Raw genomic sequence first — 19,669 nt, 5'->3', positions numbered from 1 at the left:
TTTTGTGCAGTTCCACCCACCATTAACAAGGGTGATAGCTCAGGGATGGGTCTCTCCCCTAAAGAAGTGAAGATCAAAGTAAACCACAGCCTTACCCTGGAGTGTGAAGCACATGCCATTCCTGCTGCTGCGATCAGCTGGTACAAGGATGGACAGGCCAGTGACTACTTCAATTCCTTCTAATGGGTGGATTTCCTACAGAAACAACTGCATATTCATTATCACTACTAATGAACATTCATGTAGCGCAGCACGCTCGCTTGCACTGCTAAAGTCAGTAGGAAGTCATCTTCCCTTCTCTCCTGCTGGCAGAATCACCCCTCGAGTCTGTTAGGATGCTTGCTGCTGGTCAGATCTTTGCAAATTGACCCTCGTTTCTTTGTGGGTGCCCGGCGGTACAACTGAGACATCAGCCATGGGGTTCCCAGGGCCTACTGCTGGCCTGTGCTTTAAAGAGGGAGGGCTCTACCTAGAAGTAGCATCCCGTGGTATTACCACATGTTGCTTTGCCATCATTTGTATTCCCCAAAGGCCTTGGTGCAGAATGGCCCCATGCTTGGTTCCTCTAATTGCTGCCCTTGCAGAAGTTGCAGAGAGCCTCCCACTTGGTTCTGGCAGAGTGTGCAAAGCCACAAAAGCATCTGGATCCTCTGCGAGGGGGAATGAGGCATGGTTCCTGCCACACGCAGCCTTCGCAGCAGCATCTGTCTGGAGAAGAAGCAGTTTTGAAGGGTGATGCCACAGAATCATACTGATATGTAGCCTACTGGGAGTTGCTATAAATAACAAAGAAACAGTGCAACTCTTGTGTAACAAAGGAGAACATAACAGCTCTTGCTTTAGCTGTTGTTGACAGGGCATATATGTGGCAGACTGCTGCATCTCTGCAGCTGGACCAGCTCTTGCTGGATTTAAGGAGCATGCAGAAACAACCTGAAGTCACAGGAGAGACTGTGTATACACTCTGCTTGCTTTGAGCATATGCTGTAATTCTAGGCCCTCCTGGGTGTACTGATTATATTGCCAATGAGAATTGAAAGGGCCCCAAAGAAGGATAGTGGTTATAAGCAGCTTGCTGCCATTGACAGAGCACTGACATCCAACAGCTTTTTCTTGCTATGCCCTTGGGAAAATGGCTTCCATTCATATCTGTGGACTGAATTGAAGGCCATGAACTAGGTGACTCCCTAATGTGTTCCATTTTTGTTATTGAGAGATGTAGGTTATATTGCTGTAGTCTGTGTTGTCATGTGTGATGTAACTTGTAGGTGCAGTAACATCTAATCCTGTGTATGTCTACTGCATCAGTTTTATGTTCACACCATGTCTTTGCTGTGCAGCAGATTATAGTGGTTGTGTCTGTAGGGTGAGTTAGATCAGGTTGTAAAACTCACAGAAAACTGTTTTCCATGTGTAGGTTTTCCATCAGCTCATCAGCTTGTCCAGTGACTTCAGGGATTGAGTCACCCTGCTTTAATCAGATGCCATAAGAGCACTTGCCAGATGAGGGTGGCATTGCTCCTTTCAGCAGCAGCTAGCAGACAGGGTTAGGTGTGATGTAAAACAACATCCCCTTGGGAGACCAGCTACCAAGATTAGAAAAGTGTATATACACAGTGTCTGACAAAGATGAAAAGAAAACTGTCTCCAGTGTTAAGGGCTTGGGGCTTGACGAGAGTTACTCCAGGAGGAACAGCTTTTGGGCTGAGGGAATGAAGGAGGAGAGCTGGGCTTGCCGCTGTCAGGCAAAGCTTTCCTTCCCCTGCACCACCTATGGCCAGGGATGCCAGCCCAGGAGCACCTGGCTCAGGACTGCACCCCAAGCGGCGTCCTAAGCAACTGCTTCCCTTGCATGGATTGAAAGTGGGCCTTGCTGACAGCATAACCAAAGATTGAAGGATGTTTGGTTGTCAGTGCTATCAAAACAGAGGAAATATTTAAATAATAAAAAAAAAAGTTCTTATTCCCAGTACACTGCCTTAGGAAGGATTTTGCAACAATCAGAATTTGACCAAGAGAGATGATGTCATACTGCTACCACAAATAGGGCTATTCCTAATTTATGATTTCCATATTATTAATTAACATGTTAAAAATACATTACAGCCTCTTAAACCAGATGATCATGTCATTATCCAAGCCAGTGGCCATTTTCTGCAGATTAAAGAGGGTCAAGTATCAGACACTGGTCGTTACACTTGTTTGGCATCCAACATTGCTGGAGAGGATGAAGTGGAATTTGATGTAAATATACAAGGTAAACAGAATTCAAATAATAAAATTCCTGGTTTTTTTTTGGTAGTCTGAGCCTCTTTATTTATGTTCTGGAATGTTGGAATTCTTTATAATTTTTGTATCCTTTAGCCCTTCTTGGTCTATTGTAATACTCTTGTGTTCTGTGTGATTTCTATTGCATGTATATTTAGTTCATCTTTAAGAAATATGGTACTTGATTCTTCTTTCTTTCACATGTTGTGACATGGAGTGTATGTAAAATCAGTGGAATGCTGTCATAGATCTGATCTTCCTCTGCCTTACATGAAAAAGTTTTAGTTTAGCTTTTAAACTGAGAGGTTGTATTTTATTAATTGTGTCAGGTAGTACTTGGAGGCTCCAGGCATAAGCACCCAGTTGGCCTACACATTGTGTAAATACAAGACATTCATTAGTCATTCCTGAAATTTTAAACAAAATGAGAATTTGATTGAAAGCAGGTTGTTTGCTATTTAAATAATTATTGTTAATCAATACCCTCTGTGTCTTGTTATCAGGTCCTCTTACATTGTTATTTATTAGCCTCCATTCAGTAGATTGGTCAATTGCTTGTTCTGTTGAAAAGAACTAGAATTATCCTGGCTAATCTAAATGGGGGGAGCTTAATTTAATAAACTTAATTTTACTTACTGCTATTTAACAATTACAGTATCTTCTGTATCTCTTGACTTCATAACTAGTTGTTTCCACTGTAAAATTATATTTTTTTTCTTTCTCAAACGTAGTTCCTCCTAGTTTCCAAAAGCCTTATAGAGGATGGGAAACTGGTAACATGGTAGATACAGGAAGAGGTGGAGAAAATAAAGATGTGATTGTCAACAATCCCCTATCTCTGTACTGTGAGACCAATGCTGTTCCTCCCCCAGTTCTTACATGGTATAAAGATGGCTATCTTCTGAGCTCTAGTGATAAAGTACTAATATTACCTGGTGAGTATTAAAATACTTCACACTAGGACCTTAAGAAGTGGTGTTTGGTACTACCATACAAATGCTTGTAGTAACTTTTCTCCTTGAAAACATTGCATTAATTTTCCTTTCAGGCTTTCTTGACTGGAGAAATTTCTTTCCAGTGATCAGATTTAAGCAAACTGTTACCGTTTTTCATTTAAAATGCAGAAATGGTGAGGATGTGAGCACTGTTGAAAAATGAAATACAACAATATGTTGTATTTCTGATGTATTTCTAATTTATTTTCTTAATATGTTTTGCTTTGACAAAATTACAATTAAAGTAGAAAAGCCTCTCAACCAGGGACAGAGACTTGGAAATATTACAGTAGCAAAATCACCATGAGCTTCTACTTACGCAAAAGAGAGAGAGGAGCTAATAATTGGAAGCAGGGACATGTGGCCTGGGAAGAGTACAGGGGTGCTGTCTGGATGTGCAGGTATGGGATCAGGAAAGCCAAGGCACAGATGGACCTGAACTTGGCAAGAGATGCAAGGAACAAGAAGGAATTCTATAGGTACATTGGCCAGAAAAGAAAGGACAAGGAGAGTGTACCCCCTCTGATAAAAGAGAAGGGAGAACTGGTAACAAAAGACATGGAGAAGGTACTCAACACCTTCTTTGCCTCAGTCTTCCCTGCCAGTCAGGCTTTCCATGTCTCTTGTTTCCCTGAACCTCTAGGCATGAGCTGGGGGATCAAAGTCCCTCCCACCATAAGCAAAGAGCAGGTTCTAGACCACCTGATGAAAATGAATAGCTACAAGTCCATGGAGCCCAATGACATGCATCCCAGGGTTCTGAGAGAATTGACTGATGGAGTTGCCAAGCCTCTCTCCATCCTGTTTGAAAAGTCCTGGCAGTCAGGGGAAGTCCCTGGTGACTGGAAAAATCACTCCTGATTGTAAAAAGGGTAGAAAGGAAGACCACTGAGCTTCACCTTTGTGTCTGTGAAGATCATGGAACAGATTCTCCGGGAAGCAGTGTCAAGGCACATGGAGGATGAGGAGGTGATCCGGAACAGCCAGCATGACTTCACCAAGGGCAAATCATGCCTGACCAGTCTGGTGGCCTTCTCTGATGGAGTGACTGCATCAGTTGACAAGGGAAGACTGACCAAAGGGCAACTGCATCCTGGGCTGCACCAACAGAGGTGTGACCCGCAGGTCGAGGGAGGTGACTGTGCCCCTCTGCTCTGCCCTTGTGAGGCCCCACCTGGAGTCCTGCATCCAGGTCTGGAGCCCCCAGCACAAGAAGGATGTGGGGCTGTTAAAGTGAGTACAGAGGAGGCAACGAGGATGCTCAGAGGATGGAGCAGCTCTCCTACGAAGAAACGTTGAGAGAGCTGGGGATGTTCGGCCTGGAGAAGAGAAGGCTCTGGGGTGACCTCATTGCAGCTTTTCAGTACTTGAAGTGGGCACATGAAAAAGATGGAAATTGACTTTTTGCTTGGGCAGATAATGACAGGACAAGGGGGAATGGTTTAAAACGGAAAGAGGGGAGATTTAGATGAAGTGTTAGTAGGAAATTCTTCAGTCAGAGGGTGGTGAGGCACTGGAACAGGTTGACCAGAGAGGCTGTGGATGCCCCATCCCTGAAGGTGTTTATGGCCAGGCTGGATAGGGCTTTGAGCAACCTGATCTAGTGTGTGGTATCCCTGCCCATGGCAGGGGGGTTAAAACAAGATGATCTTTAAGGTCCCTTCCAACCTGAGCCATTCTGTGACATAATTCCATGGTATGATAATGCTGAGTACAAAAAGGAAGGTCTTTCTGTTCAGAGGATGATTTTGGGTAGCATCTGTGAAGAAGCACAGTGCTAGAGATAACATCTGGCTGTGAGTTATTGAAGAACATTATTCTTTCCTGTGGAATTAATTACTCTTTTCTAACATATCAGTATGAACATTCCTGAATTTAAAGTATCTGCCAGTACAGAAAGTAGCTCGGAAATAAAAGTCTTTAGTTACTTATAATTCAGAACAAATGCTGACCATTCATAATTTTGCCTGCTCAAGTCTCTAGTGAAATGTGGTGTGGAAGTGATGGAAATGGCTCGATTTTACATTTAAATCTTAAATGGATTTATCTTCCAGGAGGTCGAGTGTTACAGATTCCACGGGTACAGGCTGAAGATGCAGGGAGATACATGTGTGTGGCAGTAAATGAAGCTGGGGAGGATTCCATTCATTACGATGTCCGCGTGCTCTGTGAGCTTTTCTGCTTTTCTTTTTTTAATATGTTTATATAAGTTTATAGAGTTTTGTAGAAATATATAGAATTAGATGAAGACATTGGTCATATTGTTAGTTCTGGATGTTTTTCGGTTATTGTTACAGGAACTCAATTACATTAGGCCAAGCATGCTTCACTTCACTGTAAAGAAAAGTGTATGTAGAAGTCCTGGTTTTATCTTGGTATCTCTTATTTTCTATCCAGTTTCCATTTCAAAAATTTGACTTGTTCTAGACTTTTTTCTCCCCTGATTTTCATCATGATTTTCTAAAATATCTGCAAAACTCCCAAAGTCAGAAGGGAATTGATGATTCAGATCCACCATTGAATGCCTGTAGAGTCCATTTTGTATGATGGATTTACAGATATTACACAACAAATCTTGTGTAATATTTATATGTTGTTTGTATTGCCCCTTGATGTAATCAAGGTTTTTGCCTTTATTTCTATTTCTATATCTATCACTGAAAGCACTGAGTTATTGTTAGGAAGAACGGCCTGCCTTGGAAATCCTGCTTTGTTCTGGCAGCAAAGAACCTAACAGATTGGCTGGAAAATGAGTTTTCCCTCCTCTTTATGGTTGCTGTGAATAAATGTAGCTCTCCTGCAGTCCCTTGAATTATACGGATTCTTTTGAGCTAAACTATTCTTGGGATTTTATTATCTCTCGCTGTAGTCACTGAAGATTTCACTGTTTCCTTCTGCAAACCCATTCTTTGACATCTTAAGAAAAATACCTCTGTAACATGCTAAGTCACAGTATTCTTATATGTTTTGCTCTTTTCTAGTACCACCATCCATCAGTGGAGCTGATGGTGATCTGCCTGAAGAAGTGACGGTACTTGTGAATAAGGTTGCAGTGATGGACTGTGTCGCAAGTGGCAGCCCTTCTCCAAGTATTACCTGGCAGAAGGATGGCCACCTTCTGGCAGAAGATGACAAACCCACATTTTTATCCAATGGAAGAAGATTACAGGTAGCTCTAAGTGAAGAACATAAAGAACTCTTTTAGCATCACAAACAAAAATCACCTGTAAAGACAAATCTGTTCAGATTTGTTGAGTATGTGATTATGGATGGTTTTTTTATGAGGTGCTGAAAACCTAAGGAGTTTCTTTCCCTTGTCCCTGTCCCTCAGCTGCTTATTCCCATTCCTCTGTAGCTCCCTCAGTTGTACTGACCCAACTGTTTGTGGTGTCATGCTGTGAACCACATCAATGAAATCACTCGGTTTAAAATAGCATTGGTTTTTGTGGAGAACAACATAGTGCTGCCATCTTTATCCGAGCATTTAATTGTGTTAAACAATTAACACATGTTAAACTAATTAACAATTGTGCTAAACTAATGGTGTTTAATTATTGTAAAATTTACTGGTTTTTTAAAATGTATTCTGAAGAACTGCTCCCTTCCTATCAGTAGATGAAATTGAATCAAACTATTAAACAGTTAAAAAGCTGAGCTTAATTCTCTCTGTTTTCATAGCATGATCTAGGAATATAATATAAAATGTAAAAGCCATATGGAATATTAATATTTTTATTTAAATAATTTTGTGAATATTATTTTTGTTATTAATTTTGAATGAACTTAATGGGAAAGGTACTACGGTGACCTTTCTGGAGGTTTGAGATGCACAGTTTTGCAGAAGAGATTCTGAAAAGAGTAGCATCAGTGAAAGTATCATCAGTTTTCAGGTAGACTTCTTCATAACACTACAAAGGCATTAGCTAAAAAATACAAATCAAACAAACAAACCTGTAGACTTGTAAGCCCCAAAGACCCTTGGGGTCTCTGGGGAGACCCCAAAACTTGATGTTCTGACAATGTTGTCTTATATATATTGTCTCAACAACAGTCTTCTTTCTCTTAGATTTCGAATGCCCAAATAACAGATACTGGCAGGTATGTCTGTGTTGTGGAAAACATAGCTGGAAGTGCCAAGAAGTATTTTAACCTAAATGTTCATGGTAAGTATAATAATCCATAATTTGATGTATTTTTTTTTCCAAATGTTAGTTCAATTTGAATGTTTTAGCAGAGCATTTAGGTACATTCTTAGCTTTATGTGTGTAAGTCACCATATTGCATGTAATGGAAATTCTCATGTACTAGAAATTAAATACAAGTTTGTAGTACCGTGGCAGTACATTGCTTTTGCTACCCCATCTTTATAGGTAGAAATTGTTATTGTGTGTGTACGTCATGTAGGTGTTGCTAAGCCCTATGATTAAGAATTACAAACAGGTTGAATAACAGCCTGTTTTGATTTGTTTAAGAAGAATATTTTTCAAGAAAGTTATGATTAGAAACATAAACCAAGGAGATGAAGCATTGTAAAACCTTATGTATTCTCCTGTTTCCTCTTTTAAGATTCCTTTATATTCTTTTTTATTGCTGTTGAGTTAGAGCAAGGTTAAAATAAATTTGTGCCTTTGGTGTCACAGGTCTAAAACAAATATAATCAAGAAATTAAAACATTTTTCATTATTTTAAAAATGTTTCTCTACCACCTTCCTAAACTTTTCTGATAAGTTCAGAAGATCATGTTAATTCTAATTAACATTTCAGAGTTAACCGTAACTTCCCCTTTTATTTCCGCTCACTCTTCATCCCACCACTTTAACCCCTCCATTCCAAACTGAAGATCAAATAAGCATTACTCCCCCAAAGTCAGCAGCACAATTGCATTTTGAAACCTACCAAGGAATACTAGCAACTAAATTTTTTATCTGCTTTCACAATATAGTTTAGAGACGTAGAATCATAGGATGTTTTGAGTTGGAATGGACTTTAAAGATCATCTATTCCAGCCTCTGGAGTTTTCTACATATGATAAGGATCATTTCTCATATCCTTGTTAGCTAGCTAATCTTAGAGTTACACACTAGATAGAAGGCAAGTGCAGTCTTCTCTGTCTTATTTGAGTGTAGTCCCATAATCCGAGACATCTGATGATTTAGGTTATAACGTACAAAAGAAAAAAATCTTGCAGCAAATTTACATTCTAAATGAAACAAATTACATTGCTTTTTTCAATTCAGTGATTTAATTTGCCAAAAAATAGTGTTATCATGGAAAGAATTTGCCCCTATTCTCTGAGAGGTTCTTTTCTTTCAGTGGAATCTACCCAGATTTCCTGATGCTTGAGCTTTGTTTTTAAATTTAATTTCTTGACATTTGTGTTCTAACTTAAATTTCTTGTCTTTAAAATATTTGTTTATAATGGCCATAGTCTAATAGTGTCATTTTAAAATAAATATTTGTATGAAGCTTCTTTGATTTCTAGCTCAGCAATATTACTAATTTGCGGCTATTAATCTTTGAATGCAATTTCATGTGAAAAATTAGACTAATGCTGTTAAGAAAGGACTACTAAAGGTGAAGCACTGATGGAAGTGTATTATCGTTAAGCAGCATGATCTTTGTTTTCCCAGCATCAGAAAAAAAAAAAAAGGTTATTTTTCTACTATTTTTATGTTTTTAACATAATTGCTTTTGTAAAATTAAAGTGTATCAACTTATCTTTAATAAGTTGAAAAATTCTTACCTCCAAGATGAGTAATAAAACCTTAAAAATAAAATTAAACCTTAACAATCCTGAAAATAAATAAGCATCCACTTTTAAAAATTCCTGTCTCTAACAAACAATAAACAGGCCATTTTTTACACTGAATGCTAAAATTGAGCCCATTACTGCATCTTTATGCACATAAAAATACTTTTGTATATGTGCATTACCTGCGGTGGTGCATTTATGAGTGCTTTGCTTACACAGTAGAAACCTGCAGAATTTGAAATGCAGTTTAAGCAAAATTCATTAAAAGGTAACTTAGATTTGGCCCTTTTTATTTAATTGTCCACTGTCTTGCACTGCCAATAATCACATCTGTGGGAAAGTAACTGTAAAAGGAAATAAATATAAATATCTATAAAATGTCATCAGATCCGAATTCTCCATTAATTTTAGTGAACTGTTTTATACTCGTTATTAGGGAAATAACCCTCAGATATTCCATGCTGAAAAATATGGAATGAACTCTCCCATTTCCATCGACTCCTCTTGTTTCTGTTGTGCCACAGAGGAGCAATAAACTTGGCTTAATGACTGCTTTGTGTCATTCAAGTGACAGAAAGCAGCTGGAGTATTTCTGGTGGGTATGATCCAAAATACTTTAACACTTCTGTCTTTGAAGAAGAGGATTCCATGTGTACTTTGGAATGACTTTTCCACCCGTTTGAGCCAAGAACATGCTTTTGCTTTCCTCTTAAGTGTTTCATGTATCCACACTGCAAAAACGTGGAAACTAAAACTTGGGGTTTATTAAAAGGAAAAGATTTACAGTTATTTATTTTTAAATAGTTATTGTAAAAAGGTCAAATGTCTAAATAGTCTTCTCTTTAACAGCAGTGGGACTTGGAAGCTTAAAAATGCACCCCTATGAGCAATGCATGTGTGTCAGAATTTTAAACTGCTTAGCTCATTATTACACAACAGGTTTGTCTGGTTAAAAAAAGTACTCTGGTTCTCTATAACGGGAAAATAGTATATTTCAGTAAGAACAGGAAAAATACTATATCAGCAAGAAATGTTGCTTAGCCCTCTTAGATATCCTGACAAAGTAAAATTTGCCCTGCCTTGTGTAACAAACATTCTGTGAATACATTCTTTTAAAATTCATAATACTTTGATCAGGAATTGTAAGATCTTTTAGAGGTCACTGAACTTTCCCAAATTCCAAGCAGAGAAGAATTGTAGATGAAATTGTTTCCAGATACATCCAAAAAGGAGAGGATCCATTCACAAAGTGTGAAAGATTTTTGCAACTTTGCCCTTTGGCAAAGCTCAACAATTCAGCTTTATTTTAGTAGATCAGCATCTTGCAGAATATTGGTTGCTGATGCTGTGAAAGATACTATTGATGTATTTCTCTCTGCAGTTCCTCCAAATGTTGTTGGTACTAATCCTGAGAATTTGACCGTGGTGGTGAATAATTTCATCTCTCTGACTTGTGAGGTCACTGGCTTTCCACCTCCTGATCTCAGCTGGCTCAAGAATGGAAAACCTATCAGTTTGAATGCTAACACTTTTATTGTGCCTGGTGAGGAATCTCAGCTATTTATACAGCCTTTGTACTGGACTTCTGTCTGTTTTGTATTAATAAGGGTGACAGCCATTTATGGAGCTAATATATTCTTAGTATTATTCCAGTGAGTAGACAAGACACTTGGCCTATTGTGTTTTTAAAGCATTTAATAATGTCTTGGCTGTTGGATGGGTTCACTTCTAAGGAGAACTAGCTCTGACTGAAAGCACTGAAATAAACTGTGTGAAAAAGACTGTTGGGCAAGTCACGTAAAACAGAGGTCCTCTGATAGAGGTATCAATTAAAGTTGAGGCACTTTGATTCACCTTGCAAATAAATGATCAGAAGTAGTGATGGAGGCTGGGATTAGTTTTGCTGGCTTAGATGGCAAAAATTAACAACCCTCCTATTAATTCCATGGGAAACAGGGTGAACCCTTAGTGACTGCTGAATTCTTAGGAAGAAATCCTTGTATCTGCTATCTCCTTACTCATTCAAAGTTCCTCACTCAATTAGATGAGTGTGTAATTTCTACTCCTGCTGCTTATGTTCAGTCCAGAATATCTAGATCCCTTGCTGTGGTGCTCAGTCCTGTTCTACAGCTATTACTTGGCTGGGGGCTGTGTTACCAGCATGGACTAAAGTGCAGACATGGAACTTGCTTAAAGGCAGCAGAGGCATATGTGCAGTTTAGTAATCCAGGTGCAGACAGTAGCTTCGCAAATGGAGACAATTGATATATAGGGAGTAAAGGATCAGATAGTGACAGAGCTTGGGGAAAAGAGCATAGTTAAGTTAGCAGAGAGGGTTTAGCAACCATGAAATAAAGAGGCCTTAAAGGTGTGTCAGTGGTCCAAACTTACAGTTAACAGCACCAGTAAAAGACCCTAAAATTTTCTTCTTTGATTTTTTTATGGATAAATGAAGCTTAAAAAACAATGGCAATTGTGTACATTTTTAAATCTGAGGCTAATTTGGTGCCTATGTTGGACCAGTCTGTTGGACACAATCTGTTGTCAGTTCTGTTGTCGTATTTGAAATTGATACCATAACCACAGAATAAATATCAACGCTTCTCTTTTTACTTCAGGTGCTCGGACTCTGCAGATTCCTCGAGCCAAACTATCAGATGATGGTGAATACACTTGTGTTGCCAGAAACCAAGCTGGGGAAAGTCAGAAGAGGAGCTTCCTAACTGTCCTTGGTTTGGTTTTAGTTTTACTATTTTCCTAAGATAATATCTATTGCTTAGAAAATGCAGTATTTTGTTTTTTTTCTTAGGTTGTCTTTTTCCCTCTCACAAAACAAAGGCAAAAATAACTCTGAGCTTCTTCTACAGTCCCCCCAAGCATCAAAGACCATAGTGGAACCTCACTGACAGTGCTCAACGTGAGAGTGGGCACCCCGATGATGTTAGAGTGTGAATCCAATGCTATCCCACCACCAGTCATCACCTGGTACAAGAACAGGCGTATAATTTCAGAGTCTGCAAATGTGGAGATCTTAGCAGATGGGCAAACATTGCGAATCAAGGGTGCGGAGGTAGGTCAGGCTTGTGGGATGCTGCATCTGCCACTGCTCCACTACTGTTAAGCAATTCTTTTGTTCTTTATGGGTGTGTTCTACTAGATGTATGTAGGAGATACATTTGCTGGAGGCCTTTAATTCTGTGAAAAGGATTTTGAGTTGGCAAAATCTGTTAATATCTCTATACTGTAGAATTAATATAAGATCTACATAATAAGCTGGTTTTGTTTTATATTATTTTTAATTTTTTCTTAAATTTTTATTCTAGGTTTCTGACACTGGCCAGTATGTGTGCAAAGCCATAAATATTGCAGGACAAGATGATAAAAATTTCCATCTTAATGTTTATGGTGAGCATACTCCATACTATCTTCAGTAGTCATTATTATAATGTCATAGATATTGTAGAGCAGATAATTCAAAATCAATTTACAAAAATATTTGGTAAGCAAACTATTCAGACTTCCATTCAATTTGTAGTGCCACCACATATAGAAGGCCCCGAACAAGAGTGGATGAATGAAACAATCGGTAATCCCATTACCTTCGTGTGTGATGCTACTGGAATTCCTCCACCGAAACTAGCCTGGTTTAAGAATGGAAAACCACTAGGTAACATTCCTTCATACTCTTTCCTGCTCTTTTTTCCCCCTTTGGAGTACTGCTGTGCAATTTGTAGTCTTTTTTTGTTGTTGTTGTTGTTCATCTGTCTCTAGGTAGACTCTTACATTAAGCGATTGGAATCTTTTAATTTTGTTCTGAAATTATGATGAAAAATTTTCTCAGGATATGTTTACTCTTTGTGGCCTGCTTTGGAATGACCACCTGTTTACATATTTTCAGAAAATTCTGATTCTCCTGAAGTTCATATTTTATCTGGTGGAAGCAAGCTTCAGATTGCTCACTCTCAGCTTCTGGACAGTGGGACCTACACATGTATTGCCTCAAATATAGAGGGAAAAGCTCAGAAAAGTTACATTCTTTCCATTCAAGGTAAGTCATATGAGTGCAGTGGGCAGAATTGGTTAGTAATTTTTGAGTATGATGCTGTATCTGTACTAGAGACACTGAGGTAACATACACAGAGAAGTGGAGAATTTGGATCAGTATTCCTATCATTTGCAACCAGTGGGAAAAAAATGGTTAGAAGATTATATATCTAGTGAGAAATTTGCATGAAAAAGAATATTATTTACCTCTCATAGTAGGAGAACTTGAAAGCTGTCAGGAACTGACACACTCTGTGTGTTTGCAGCTGATCACATCCTTCCTTCTGCTGATCACTGAAGCTTCACTGGTTAAGTGTGGAACAACACACATACGTAGTGTTCCAGAAGCAATAATACCTGTTGCCTTTTTTCCTCATAGCAAACAGAAGGAGATAGAAGTACTGGAAGAATTTTCTTATTAAAAAAATAAATTATTTCCTCAGTCAAATAAGAAACCCCTATTTGTTAGGGAATTGTAGATTTCTTGCCTCCCTATACATCACTCTTATACTGCAAGCACCTCTACTTTCCTCTGTTCTTAATGACTCATCCCCATTAATTTCACTAGCCTCCCATGTTCAGTAACACACTGCTTGTACAGCATCTGCAGCTTTCTGCTGTGGTCCCTTCCTAGGCCAGCAGTTGCTGGTTGGGGAAGAGGCAGAGGAGCTGTGAGTTGTGTGTGCCAGCAGGTACAGATGTGACAGCTAGCCATCAGCAGGCCACACAGATCCAGTGACTGTTCAAAAGAGCAGTTGTTCTGTGGGGGTACTAGTTCTTGTGTATCCCTGTCTACATGCCTGTTTACCTCAAGTTTAGGAACTGAATATTAAGCTACTTGCTTCATCTAATATGACTTAAATTTGACAAGTGGGACCAGATAGCGTGACAGATAGCGTGACTGTCATTCGTGTTCTTTAGGAGAACAGACTGAAAATGGCTTGCTGGTTAGGGCGGAGCAAGTGGCTCTCTGTTGATGGGAATATGATTGTCATTGATGCAGTAGGGCATTTGACTGTGTACTAAGCATATGCTCAGGAATTAAGCTGGCATTTTGTTGTTAGTGTATTGTGATGTTGCGTGAACTGGGATTGTCATAATGTTATTGTCCATGTTAGTCAGCCTTGTTTGAGCAGGTAGGTAGATGTTAAATAAATAGCAAGTATTACATGATTTCTGTAATCTTGTAAATGAGTGGGTTTCAGAAATGATTAAAGGGGCTTTGAACTTATCTTCACAGAACTTCCTCTAGAAACAAAGTAATACTATACTTTCTAAACTAGTTTTGTGTTGAAGGTACTACAATAATTAGTAGTAGCACTAAGCTACTGCAGCATTACTTTTTATAGCTTAAATTATGTCTTTTGCTGATGAATGTTCTCTTCCTACCATCCTACATTCCTAGTTCCTCCTAATATTGTCGGCTCTGAAATGCCTAGTGAGGTCAGTGTCCTGCTGGGAGAAAGCATCCAGCTTGTCTGCGATGCTAGTGGTGTTCCCACACCCGTTATGCAATGGCTTAAAGATGGAAAAACAGTTGCCAGTGATGATTTACAAAGAATAAGGCAAGTAAAAATTAGCAGGTACTGAATTATTTTCTTGTATAATTTAAAATACGAAGAGTGTAAAGAGGACAGGAAAGAGGAACCATTCTTTAATTCTAGGTTCCTAAAGTGTGCTTAAAGAGGGTCTGAGTCCTGGTTAGCCAGGTTAAGAACATCATCTCCCTCTTCATCTTTTATCATTCTAGTATACTTTGTTACTACTTTGATTTTTTTTAAATAAAATTATACTGAGACATATATATATGATATCTGTTTTTTTCTCAGTTAATAAGTTCCCTGAAAGTTCATCAGATTAATTCAAATTTGTAAAGCTCTGCAAGTTCCATTAAGTTCTTTTGGAGGGGAAAGATCTTGATGCTTTTTGTTATGGATTCTTGAAAAACCTGTTTGGAATTAAAAAAAAAAAAAAAAAAAAGCTTCCTAGCCTATCTCTAATAAATAATTTACAGAAAACAGTGGTTCTCTAGTGAAATTCCCAAGAGGATAGAGGGAATTGATTTAAATGTACAAAACTGAATGTTTATTTGCTAGGTCATAATAATATATAAACAAATTCACCGTGTTTTATGACCTTCCTTGCAGAGTAACTCCAGATGGCAGCACATTAACCATTTTCAGAGCTCTCACTTCTGATACAGGAAAATATACTTGTGTGGCTACTAATCCTGCAGGAGAGGAAGATCAAATTTTCAACTTGAATGTATATGGTGAGTTTTCACAGATGTGAAACTAAAATCTGGTCCATAATCCTATCTTTGTAAGTGCACTCAAGAGAGGGCCAAGAAATGAATGCCTGTCTTCAGGATAATACTACATGCACATTTCCAATTTCATGTACTGTAGATATCACGGTATGTTACACAGGATGTTCTGTCAATGACAAGATTATTTAAATTGCTGTTAAATACGTTTTAGGATAAACAGAAATTAGTTTGTTTGGTGTATTTTATAATAGAGAAATTCTGCTTTTGGTAATTTTTTTCTTGCTGAGATTCACTAGGGGCTGATTTACCATGATATTCCTTTCTTTTTTTTTTCTGTTAATCAATTTGCATTAATTCTTGTCAAAGTACATCAGTAAAACCAAAGTAATAAGGTAGAACACTAATTGTTAAAGGTTCCCTCTTCCCTGAGAAATAGATTATTTAGAGTTTAAAAGAAATATGATATAGTTTGGGATGAAATTCTTGTTTTCTTACACAAAATGATATAAAGAAGACAGCATAATTCTTCTTTGCCATTGTTGTATGTGGACATTTTATTTTTTGCAAAATAAGAACCTGATGTGCTGTGATTAGTGTGAAAAAGTTCTGCATAGGAAGCATTTCACAGAGGTGTAAGCATGTGTCCCAGTTATACAGTGAGAGTCAGAATTAGTTGGAATGTGAGTATGAGAAGAGTAACAAGATGACCTTTAATATAATAAAAAAATAATACTGAAAAAAGTACCACGTCACATCCCTATACAATAGTGGAGACTGTTTTGGTCAATTTGTATTGGCTGAGGCTCAAGCAATCATCAACTTAAGTCATCTTACCATGCAACTGTAATGGTGTGCAATGGGATCCTAAGTCAGTCAGAGCTTGGAGCTGCATGTGCCTGGACCTTCTTTATAAAGTGAGTCCCTTTTTGCCCCCAAGACTTAAAAGGCTTTCAGACTATAAAACCAAACAAAAAGACAGCTAAAAACAATGTTTTTTTTTAGAATCATGATCCAGAATACTTAACCAGTCATTTTGAAGTTTTCTGTATACTTTAAAATTGTCAGCCTATACATCTAGAAGTTAAGCTAACTTTCCTCCTTTGTGATTCTAGCTTTCATGTTATTTAAGGTTCATTGAAGTAGATACTTTTGGTAGCAAATTGCAAAGTCCCATTTGGCCTTTAAGAGGTTCAATGCATTCCCTCCAATTCTTGACCACTTGCTCCCCTCTGAAATGCCATTTTTTCCCCATGAGCTTCAGGCTCTGAGCCCAAAGATCTCATTTGCCACAGCCAGCACAAATAAGAGGGAGTGTTATAATCATTCTACAGTGCATCTGGTTTTAAATATGCAAGCAAGTATTTATTAATGCTCAATATTATTGTTAGAGGTTTTACTGTTAAAAAAATTGGGGAGCCTCTTCTTTCTTAAATGCCTGTGAGACATTAGGTGCAAGATTTCATAGGCTTCCTGGTATTGCAAAATTACATATATGGAATGATTTTAAGAAGCAGTCTTAACATCTTCCTTTTCAACATTCACAAAATGTAGTTCCTCCAGCAATAACCAATAATAAAGGTGAACCAGAGGACCTCACTGTTCTTTTGGACACCTCCATAAATATTGAATGTACTGCTACTGGAACTCCATCTCCGCAGATAAACTGGTTAAAGAATGGCCTTCCTCTGTCTGTCTCCTCCCAAATCAGGTTGCTGTCAGCTGGGCAAATTCTAAGGTTGGTTTTCATTTATTTTGACATAGCTAGCTGGGTTTTCTGTCTTTTGCTAGCTAGCATTGTTGGAAGCAAGAGTAAAATTTGATCCAAACCGTGCCATAATAAAAGTGTGATACTGTGTTCCAGTTACAGCTCAACTAAAATGATTTTCTCCTTAGACTTGCCCGAGTGCAGATATCTGATGCTGGTGTGTACACTTGTGTAGCATCTAGCAGAGCTGGAGTGGACAACAAGCATTACAGCCTTCAAATTTTTGGTAAGTTTCTCTGAAAAGCTATATGTAAAAAATCTATTGCTCAGTTAATTTCTTAAAACTAATCTTCTTTTTTCCTTCTCATAAACACAAAGTTGCAGACATCCACAAGTGTTTCATACTTAGATAATCATTAGAAATACATTCACTTTTTTATGTTTGTTTGTTTGTTTGTTTTGTTTTGTTTTAATGCAGTATTTTAACCCTCAAAGAGTTCTTACTTGAATTGGCACCCATGAAGTGTCACAGGTGTTTTTTTAGAATGAGTAATAAAGTACAATTTTCAAGTGAATTTTAACTCAATTACTTAATATAAAATAAGGAGTGCAGGTGATGAGACGCAAAAGGGTAGCTGCACTGCAGTTATTTTATATTCAGAATTAACTATTGTGTGTACTCTGTGTGAATCAGCTCTTTGTTTCTCTGCAGTACCACCAAGCTTGGATAATGCTGGAGGAACAGAGGACATGACTGTAATAAAAGGCAGTTCAACCTCAATGAAGTGTTTTACTGATGGCACTCCTGTCCCTACTGTGTCCTGGTTTAAAAATGGAAATCCTCTAAGCCTTGGAGCTCACCTAACTTCAAGTGACCAAGGAATGGTCCTTCATTTTGTAAAAGCAGAAATTGGTGACACAGGCAAATACACTTGTGTAGCGTCCAATGAAGCTGGAGATATCAGCAAGCACTTTTCCCTGAAAGTGCTGGGTAAGGTTAACCTGTCAGCTGAACAAAATGCAAGCAGTAAATGAGTATCTACTCAGGGCAACATTTCAAAAATTGTCTAGTGATAAGGGAGTATTTTCAACAAACATCTTCTGTATTTAATAAGACAAATAGGATATGGAACATACCTAAAGATGTTTGTGTAATATATGTATTTTTACTCAAAATCTCAGGAGTACTGAAATATGCCAACTAGCAGTAAAGTGATTTGCAAAGTAATTTCATATAAACAAACAAATTGGGTTAGTGGAAATTCAGCTTGACAGGTTGATAGCACAGCTGAAGGTACAACAGCGAAGAGATAATAAAAGTCTTTGCTGATACTATGTAAAATTTTTTTTCCCTGGGATTATGAAAACATTGACTACTAAATTAATTTCACAAAATGTGCAGATTTCTAAACAGAGGCAGATGGAAATCATGATATAGCCAGTTGTACAGCCAGGCATAATACTGATGCAGACTAATTCTATAAATTCTGAACACAAGTTGGTGAATTAGGCTGAGTCAGTAAACAACATGAATGTTTTTCTTTCTGTAGAGCCTCCTCACATCAATGGTTCTGATCAACCAGAGGAGCTCTCTGTGATTGTCAACAACCCCCTTGAACTTCTTTGCATGTCTACTGGCATTCCAGTCCCCAAAATCTCATGGATGAAGGATGGGCGCCCACTTCTGCAGAATGACAATGTTCATGTCCTAAGAGAAGTGCTTCGAATAACCAGTGCTCAGGTAAAACATTTGTTTCAAAATAGTCTCAAAAGTTTTGAAAACATTTTGTTTCAAAACAGCCAACCCTAGAGGAGTGTACAAAATTGTCTGCTATTAGGGCTGTCCTAAGAAAGGTCCTCAAAAACCTCTATTCAATTAATCTGCTTGCATGTACAGTTGGAGAATATATTTTTCAAGCCTTGGCCTAGGAATTTTCCATACAGAACAAGCAGTAGTATTGTGGGTTAAGAGTGACCAAGTACTTCTGCTTCTTCTGAGCATTATTCAAGTTCATTCTTTATTTATTGCTGCTTTCTCACACGAAGAACAATCAAGTCTAGGGACTTGTGCCTTTTTCTGGGTTTATTTCTCTTTTTAGTCTGTGTCCGTAATCTTATATTGTTGATTTTCTGCCTGTTTGAATCTTGTTACTGTCACTTGTTTTTCTTCTTCCATATTTTATAGTTCTTCCTTAGCCTTTCTTCTTTTTCAGAGAACTGAGATTTTCCTAAGATTTATTTTCTTCTCACATGTATAGGCCATAGACTGCAGGGGAAAAAATGCCTTTGCAGCCACCTATGTTATAAGTTAAATAAAAATAAATAAAGACAATACAAAGGCTTTCAGATTAATTCAGGCAATAAAAGAGTCCATGGAAAAGTAACTTGCACAGAACTAGACCACTAAACTAAAGCTGTATTCAGCTACACTCAGCCAGGCTGAAGGTCACCAAACACAAGTGGGATGGGGCTCAGGAAGAAGGACGAGCAGTTTGATTCATTTGAGCTGGTTTTGCTTCTAAAGCAAACACTTTTCATCTTTACAATGAGGAGTTTACAGGACAGAGAAAGCATAAAGACATTTTAGGATATGTGCATAAAAAAACTTCCTTAGTATCCAGAACTGACCTTTGCAT

The 19,669-nt window shown here is 38.0% G+C and overlaps 1 protein-coding gene across 4 annotated transcripts in view; it reads left to right on the top strand.

The window, feature by feature from the left end:
• Positions 1-19,669, top strand: part of HMCN1 (hemicentin 1) — a 194,409-nt gene that overhangs the window by 135,481 nt on the left and 39,259 nt on the right. For all 4 annotated transcript variants that reach the window (XM_082766273.1, XM_082766274.1, XM_082766275.1 and 1 more), the window contains exons 52-69: positions 11-156; positions 2,107-2,257; positions 3,000-3,203; positions 5,318-5,431; positions 6,245-6,432; positions 7,330-7,426; positions 10,397-10,558; positions 11,634-11,747; positions 11,883-12,085; positions 12,339-12,420; positions 12,551-12,682; positions 12,914-13,063; positions 14,465-14,624; positions 15,207-15,331; positions 16,880-17,063; positions 17,222-17,319; positions 17,746-18,024; positions 18,584-18,774. In XM_082766273.1, coding sequence (XP_082622399.1) covers positions 11-156; positions 2,107-2,257; positions 3,000-3,203; positions 5,318-5,431; positions 6,245-6,432; positions 7,330-7,426; positions 10,397-10,558; positions 11,634-11,747; positions 11,883-12,085; positions 12,339-12,420; positions 12,551-12,682; positions 12,914-13,063; positions 14,465-14,624; positions 15,207-15,331; positions 16,880-17,063; positions 17,222-17,319; positions 17,746-18,024; positions 18,584-18,774 — 2,780 coding nt within the window. The remainder of the gene's footprint in view (positions 1-10; positions 157-2,106; positions 2,258-2,999; positions 3,204-5,317; positions 5,432-6,244; positions 6,433-7,329; positions 7,427-10,396; positions 10,559-11,633; positions 11,748-11,882; positions 12,086-12,338; positions 12,421-12,550; positions 12,683-12,913; positions 13,064-14,464; positions 14,625-15,206; positions 15,332-16,879; positions 17,064-17,221; positions 17,320-17,745; positions 18,025-18,583; positions 18,775-19,669) is intronic.

The sequence above is a fragment of the Aythya marila genome, assembly GCF_965140915.1.
Source record: "Aythya marila genome assembly, chromosome: 8".
NCBI lineage: Eukaryota > Metazoa > Chordata > Aves > Anseriformes > Anatidae > Aythya > Aythya marila.
This window is presented reverse-complemented; position numbering and strand designations above follow the sequence as displayed.